The sequence below is a fragment of the Brassica oleracea genome, chromosome C2 (genome assembly GCF_000695525.1).
Source record: "Brassica oleracea var. oleracea cultivar TO1000 chromosome C2, BOL, whole genome shotgun sequence".
Taxonomy (NCBI): domain Eukaryota; kingdom Viridiplantae; phylum Streptophyta; class Magnoliopsida; order Brassicales; family Brassicaceae; genus Brassica; species Brassica oleracea.
This window is the reverse complement of record NC_027749.1, coordinates 8,497,535-8,505,743: the sequence shown is the minus strand read 5'-3', so window position 1 is coordinate 8,505,743 and position 8,209 is coordinate 8,497,535. Positions and strand designations below refer to the sequence as shown.

Genomic DNA, 8,209 nt, shown 5'->3' with positions numbered 1-8,209 from the left:
AGGTTTAGCAAGCTTGCCAGACACAGACCTTCTGATCCTAGTAACAAGCTTGCCACAACCCTTACATCCAAAATAGTACAACGCCCAATCAGTATCTACTGCTTCCACTGAACACACGATCTTAACGTTCTCCAGCTACAATTAGTTGTATCAAATAGGTTACATGAGATCAAAATGTGAAAAAATTATGCCGCATAATTAATATTAGTTATAAGTTTGAACTTTTACAAACAAACCTCAGAAGTTTCCTGTAACTCAGAAATCAAAATGATACCAACATCATCCCAATCATCAGCAACTTTGAGAAGATCCTTTTTCGGGTCATTCTGTTCATTCCCAGCTAGAGGAAGGTCCATATTTTTGAGCCTGAGTTCATTTATTAAGTAAAAGAAACAAATTAATTATTTGAATAAAAAAATAAGTAAGTAAAATATTTGCTAAGCTAAATATTCTACTTCTCTTTGAAATCCAAAGCCTCAGCCATAGTTTGTTATGATTTGAAATAGGAAATGATAATATCTTGTGCTTGTTCCCCAAGTTTAGGTGTTTATTGAGTAAATCAAAGATTTTGTATAAATCTTGATCAACATGTCAATAATGCGATGCAATTCCGTTTTTTTAGGGTGGGAATCACGTTTGAGTTATTAAAAAGAGGTTAATGAAAAGAATATTTTGTTTTTATTCTGTTTCTTGTTTTCGAAATGATGCTAAAAATCTTAATTGTTATGATTTGAAATAGGAAATGATAATATCTTGTGCTTGTTCCCCAAGTTTAGGTGTTTATTGAGTAAATCAAAGATTTTGTATAAATCTTGATCAACATGTCAATAATGCGATGCAATTCCGTTTTTTTAGGGTGGGAATCACGTTTGAGTTATTAAAAAGAGGTTAATGAAAAGAATATTTTGTTTTTATTCTGTTTCTTGTTTTCGAAATGATGCTAAAAATCTTAATTGTTATGATTTGAAATAGGAAATGATAATATCTTGTGCTTGTTCCCCAAGTTTAGGTGTTTATTGAGTAAATCAAAGATTTTGTATAAATCTTGATCAACATGTCAATAATGCGATGCAATTCCGTTTTTTTAGGGTGGGAATCACGTTTGAGTTATTAAAAAGAGGTTAATGAAAAGAATATTTTGTTTTTATTCTGTTTCTTGTTTTCGAAATGATGCTAAAAATCTTAATTGTTATGATTTGAAATAGGAAATGATAATATCTTGTGCTTGTTCCCCAAGTTTAGGTGTTTATTGAGTAAATCAAAGATTTTGTATAAATCTTGATCAACATGTCAATAATGCGATGCAATTCCGTTTTTTTAGGGTGGGAATCACGTTTGAGTTATTAAAAAGAGGTTAATGAAAAGAATATTTTGTTTTTATTATGTTTCTTGTTTTCGAAATGATGTTAAAAATCTTAATTGTTATGATTTGAAATAGGAAATGATAATATCTTGTGCTTGTTCCCCAAGTTTAGGTGTTTATTGAGTAAATCAAAGATTTTGTATAAATCTTGATCAACATGTCAATAATGCGATGCAATTCCGTTTTTTTAGGGTGGGAATCACGTTTGAGTTATTAAAAAGAGGTTAATGAAAAGAATATTTTGTTTTTATTATGTTTCTTGTTTTCGAAATGATGTTAAAAATCTTAATTGTTATGATTTGAAATAGGAAATGATAATATCTTGTGCTTGTTCCCCAAGTTTAGGTGTTTATTGAGTAAATCAAAGATTTTGTATAAATCTTGATCAACATGTCAATAATGCGATGCAATTCCGTTGTTTTAGGGTGGGAATCACGTTTGAGTTATTAAAAATAGGTTTCCTTATTTGTAGTTTGTTGGTGTTAGATAAGGAAAATAATTGAAATGTGGAAAAGACAAGAATTTTTAAGTAGAGATAAATTTAATTCTCAATGGCATTTGACTGTAAATATTGTGTAACTTATAGGGTTATTATATAAGTGTACTTCTGTTTTAATAAGATAGATAATCATGCATGTATCTTTCCACATTAACACACTTGACAGTAAAGAACCAACAGTAATACAATTTTCAATATCCTCTTTTCAATTCTGATTTCATTGAACGTAATTCATCTAAAATACATAAAACAATATAGGTGAAAACAGTATTAACACACTTGACAACCAACAGTAATACAATTTTCAATTCTCATTTCATTGACCGTAATTAATCTAAAATACATAAAATAATATAGGTGAAAACAGTATTATTTAAATTAGTAGAAAGTATGAAACGGGTCGGATAATAAAATGGAGATATAATTATTTTTCCTTCTGGACATATCAATATTACTTGTAAGGTATAAATTATAACAGTACTCAATTGTCATAAAAATAAATATTCTGAAATGAAAGAGAATTAGGTGGAACCTTACGTCCAATATTGAATGCATCACTCCCTTTAATCTTTAACATTTTATATATTATGGGTTTTGCATTTACTTTAGTCTCATTTTCTTGTCTAACCGTAGGAGACTCGTGCCCATGCTGAGTAAAGTTTGCGCCATGGAGAAATTAAAAGTTTTGCTACCCAAAACCCGGTAATATAATACTAGTCAATACAGTATAATTCTAATCGGTTACACTGCATTATATATCTAGGCATATTTCATTTATAAATAACATTTCATAAATATAGTCCGACAAAGTGTAGTGAGGTCCAACACTAATCTATAACTCAACATTAATTATATCTAGTTTCAAAAAAAAACATTTATTATATGTAATTTTAACAAAATGGAGACAAATCTTATACTATAATATATACTAGATTTAGATCCGCGCCTTGCGCGGGATAAACATTATATATATAAATTATTTTATGTATTATATGTTCTTACATATTATGAAATAATAAATATATATTGAATAATTAAAAGTCAGTAACTATTACATATATAATTAAATTGGTGCGAACGTATAAATCAATTTTATTAATCCAAACAATTTTTTAAAAAAATTTGATAGAATATGTAATTAAATTTAAATGATATTAACATACATAGTATATTTTTAATATTAATGTCTATTAAATGAAGATTTCTACTCATATGTTTTTTTTATCATGTGTATCTTTAATAGCAAAAACTTTAAATTATTGATAACAAAATTTTCATTGTAGGATTAATAATTTTAGTAATTTATAATTTAAAAAAATTAATCAATGTTAGTTCAAAACTTTTATCAAAAAAATTATTCAAAGTAAATTTTGAAATTAAAATATTTAATATGGTTTATAGTTTAATTTGAAATGATATATATACATATATATTTTAAATCTTAATGATTAATTAAATTATACTTTTATTTATATGATTTTGTAATCATTTGTATTTTTTCATAACAAAAATTTTAAACCATGGATCGCAAAATTTGAATGTGAGACTTTTAACAGTTTTAGTAGTTTATAGTCATTTTTTAAAATTCAAAATATAACATATACATTATAATATGGTTATTGTGATTTTTTTTAAATTATTTTAATAGTTTTAAATTATACAAATTTGATAGAAGATACATTTTTTTATCAGATCTTTATTATTCAAAATTATTAATTGTCATATATACTTTAGCCACATTAGGCAATTCCGTAATCTTTATTTAATGAAATAATAAATGACATTAATAATAAATTTATGGTTAGTTTAATAAAAAGTTTATTATATAATTAGATGGACTAACATATTTCTCTAATAATTCTAAGAATCATCATAGTGATGACACGTGTGTACAAAAAGAAATTGTAATGTTTCACTAATAATATATAGGGGATATGTTAACCAGTGGTACGCTCTCCACCATTCGTAATTCGTCCTATAAATAATGCATATATCAATTATATATTCTCTTATAGCTTCCTATTTTTTACTAGTAAAACAAACAAAAAAACATTTATGTGGGTATGGGAATGCATTCAAAGTGCTGATATTGTATAACTGTTGTTGTACTACTGGGGACCTTCAGACTATAAATACAGCAATGTGATACAAGCTCCTCTCTAAAATTACTTATTTATGAATATGTGTATGTACATATAACATCAAAACACATGTAGAGGAAGATACATATGCATATAAATCTCAGCTGGAATAGTAGAGAAGTAGCTCCAAAGCTCAGGAGGGATAGCGCCATAACTCAGTCAATTAGTATACATACGTTTGTATATAAATGGCGCCATCCATCCTGAGTTCCATGGCTTCTTCTTGCTTTTATGTGTATCTCCGCCTTCATTCCCGGATTCGTTGAGCTTGTGTAAACGAGATGGAAACTAACGGTAAAGGTAAGGTTTACTATTTGGTTAAAGGGATGGATAGATCATATTTATTGAATTTTTTTTTTCTTTTCGAAATGTGATGTAAACGATAGTAAATGAATGACTAACAGTTCAAAATGTGTGGAATTCAAGTAGAAAGTGAGAAAGAAAATCGGTAGAATGAGAGAAATGGCTTGTAAAGCCAGTTTGATGTCAAGAACACATGATTGGTGAAATAATGTCGTTCGAAAATTGAATTTTACACATTTAAAACTGTCCGAATTAACTAGATTGTTAAAGGTTTGTATATCTCGTCTCTTAACTCTTTAACTTTCAGTTCAAGGCTCTTGCTTACGAGATTGAACAGGTAAAGAGAACCGAGATCTTTGTCTAATTGAGAAGGATTCCAAGATAGCTGAGAAGGAGCCCCTTTACTTCAAACAGAATGTTTATGTAGACGGCAAACATCCGAAACTGGTTTGATATTTTTGTATCTCTTACATATTCACACAATAATATTCTCCAACAAATGATAGATATTTCGAGTGAACCCTACCTAAGAAAAAATAGAGGAGGTATCAGACATGTCCAGCTACATTTTTGTTTGGTATCTCCAATATATTGATAATTCATAGAACACACAACTCTTAGAACAAATAACATCTGCTTCATTGATTCTTCTCTTTCTCTCAATATGGACGAGACCTGTTTCCCCCATGGTGGTTTCTGTCTGGTCCTGACCCATAGTTATCCCTTCTTCTGTCTCCCCCACCATAGCCACCTCCTCCTCCTCCTCCTCCTCTACCACCGCCTCTGCACCATTTACAAGTTTTGCAAGGAACACATAATTACCAACGAATAAAAAAAACCAGGTTACTGCTGAATATAAAAGTGACAACAACCTACAAGATGTAGTAGTGGTGACTAAAGATGGGAAAGTACTAATAAAGAATCAAGAAAGCTACCTCTGATCAAAAGCAGGAGCTTTGGGCGCAGACTTCTCTGCCATCGTTACACCAATCTTGTTCCCCCTCATTTCATAATCTACAAAACAATCCACCATCCTTCATCAAATAGAACTTTTTAAATAATTCAATAAACAAGACTGCAATTCCATGGTACTGGTACATACTGTTGAAAAAGCCGCCTGCAGAGTGTGCGGCGCTAGGATCTTCATACGCTAAGCAGGCGTCACCTTTATTTTTTCCCTTGTCATCAGTGTAAATCTTGATGTTATAAGGCCACTGATCTTTGTAACCCCGCTTCTGCTTGATTCTTCCAACCTATCCAACAGAAAGTGCACTTTCAAATCAGCACACCAATAAACAAATAAAGAAACAAGAATCCATGTCAAGGGAGAAAGCTCATTCACATAAGTTAAAAACACAACAGAAGTAAAAAAAGACCAGTGTTATTACTTGGCCAATGCCACCAAAGAGATCCTTGAGTTCATCAACAGTCACATCCGGGGGTAAATTAGAGATGTATATTCTGGCATTATCACAAGTCTCATCACAATTTTCATCACACTGCTTGACTTTTTCAGCGGCTGCATCTCCTCCATCACTAGCTTCCTGGCCTCGAGGAGCGCTACCACCATCGTAGCCACCACCTCTACCACCATAACCCCTTGTGGGACCACCATATGATGGGGGTCCACCAGCATAGCTTGAAGGAGGGGGAACTGCTTCCATACCATACCCGGAAGGTGGTGGAGGGTAACTCCCAGAACCATCATAAGATGGAATAGGTGCCAAGGGAGGAGGTGTAGGACCCTGACCATAAGAACCATTATCCCTATCTCTATGTTGATTGTAACTACCATAAGAGCCACCACCACCACTGCTCCTACTGCCACCATCATATCTACTACTCTCATAGCTCCTACCACTATCACGACCACCTCCACCTCGGCTATACCCACCACCTCCCCGGTCACCAGTACCAGATGGAGCAGGTGCACCACACTTGTTACATTCAACTCTTCTTGCAAAGTTCACGTTCCCACAGCTATATACAAACAGTTCCGAGGATAAAGTAAACAACAAGGAAGCCAGCAGACAATCTAATTTCATTACACAATGGGATCCTAAATAAACTAAAAGATTAAGAGATTAGTGAAATCATTACCTAGGGTTAGGGCAACGCCAATCACCATCTCTGCCGCCACCACCACCTCCTCTACCACCGCGATCACCTCCTTGATATCCACCGCCGCCGCCTGAATCGAATCAAAACATTCAAGGACAAATCATTCACGGAAAATTCAGATCTGGAGCAATCAGAGTCACAAACCTCGATTGCCTCTTCCGCCTCCGCCGCTGTAACCACCGCGTCCGCCGTATCCACCTCCGCCGGAGGAACCGCGTCCTCCATATCCAGCATCACCGCCGCCATAACCTCCACCTCCTCCGTAGGACGGGATAGGCGCACCTCCGCCGCCGTCTTGATTGTACATACCAGACATGACCTAGGGTTTGCGATACACGACAGACCAAAACTCTTTTGCTAACTGTCAGCTTCTTAAGAAACAGTTTTGTCTCTTTTAATTGTCTTAAAATCTCATCTTTGCCGACCGGTTTGTAAAACCAACTGAACGTTCTTTTCTATGACTCAAAACGACACCGTCTAAATGGCCCATAGGCATGTAACCTTATTGGCCCAGCCCAATATTATTTTTTTAGTTTTAATATGGCTTATGGTTGAGACAACTGAATTTGAGTCCCAAGAGGTTTTCAACCTGAGCGCGGAGCAGAGTCAGGACCAGTCTTTTTTTTGTAAGTGACTTATCAGTTCTTTCAAGAACGCTTCCGCCGTCGGTGATTAAGCTTAGAAAAGGAAAGATTGAAACAAGGAAATGAGAGTGATGCCTTGTGAGAAAGGAGAGGAGTTGGATCATTGCCTTGTTGAGCAGCCATGAAGAAGGTCGACCAGATTCAGAAAGAAAGGAGTCAAAGCTAGAGAGGACTACGAGCTTCCCTCCACTTGCCAAGCTCGCCTTAGCTAAAGCATCTTGGATGTTCATCGCTGCTAGCTCCATTGAGAAAAGGGCTTTACTGGTTGTTGCCATAGCTCTAGAGAAATAGCTCATCTACAACTGCTACGTGCAAACCAATCCAAGTGTGGAATACTCTATAATTGATGATTGTAAAGAATTCTTCGAAGATAAGTCCACAGTAAGAAGATTGGCACTGACCAATTTACACTGGATTTTTTTTCTATAAGGAAGTCGTTTATTTTGTGTTGTATTAGTTTTGTGTTTAACTGTAAACAAATTGTCGATATGTCCGAGTGGTTAAGGAGATTGACTCGAAATCAATTGGGCTTTGCCCGCGCAGGTTTGAATCCTGCTGTCGACGTCTGATTTTTTATTCAGTTTTCTTCTATTTCTTAAGGACACACGTTTTTGTCCCTACTCTACTGACAAGTGGAATGTGAAAAATATCCTACTATCATAAATAATATTGTGGATGTCTATAACCGGCCCAATGCTAGAGAGAGAGACGACCGTGAGGAGAGAGAGAGAATCGACATCTTGCATTTTCCTTATTAGATTATATGATTTGTACTCTTTCCATATTTGTATTTCCTTTCTTTAGTCTTTCCATTATTCTATGACGGTGTTATTCCCTATATATAAAGGGTTCCTTATGTTTATGAATAATACAGAAACATAGATTCTATTCTCTAATTTCACAACACGTTATCAGCACGATAGAATCTAAATCCCTAAGCTAAAACAAACCGCCCAAAACCCTAACCCTAATCGGCGAACATCCTTACTGGCGAACCATCCTAATCCCGATCACGAAACCTTACATCACGATCCTTGTTTGCAATCTGTTCCCGATCAGCTTCAGCTCAAGGCATTCCTGATCCTAGCTCAGACGATCTCAGCTTGTTCAACCTCAGCTCGCAAACAAGACGATCTCA

The 8,209-nt window shown here is 34.1% G+C and overlaps 1 protein-coding gene and 1 non-coding gene across 2 annotated transcripts; one reads left to right on the top strand and one right to left on the bottom strand.

The window, feature by feature from the left end:
* Positions 1 to 4,743: 4,743 nt before the first annotated feature.
* LOC106322778 (transcription initiation factor TFIID subunit 15b-like) lies at positions 4,744 to 6,836 on the bottom strand. Its single transcript, XM_013760915.1, has 6 exons — positions 6,572 to 6,836; positions 6,407 to 6,497; positions 5,695 to 6,286; positions 5,409 to 5,559; positions 5,242 to 5,320; positions 4,744 to 5,089 (listed from the first exon to the last, which is right to left on the bottom strand). The coding sequence occupies exons 1-6, from the start codon at positions 6,741 to 6,743 to the stop codon at positions 4,966 to 4,968; spliced, it is 1,209 nt and encodes a 402-aa protein (XP_013616369.1). The 5' UTR covers positions 6,744 to 6,836; the 3' UTR covers positions 4,744 to 4,965.
* A 717-nt stretch (positions 6,837 to 7,553) lies between these two features.
* Positions 7,554 to 7,635, top strand: TRNAS-CGA. The gene has a single exon. It is a non-coding gene; the product is annotated as a tRNA-Ser (tRNA).
* Positions 7,636 to 8,209: the final 574 nt, after the last annotated feature.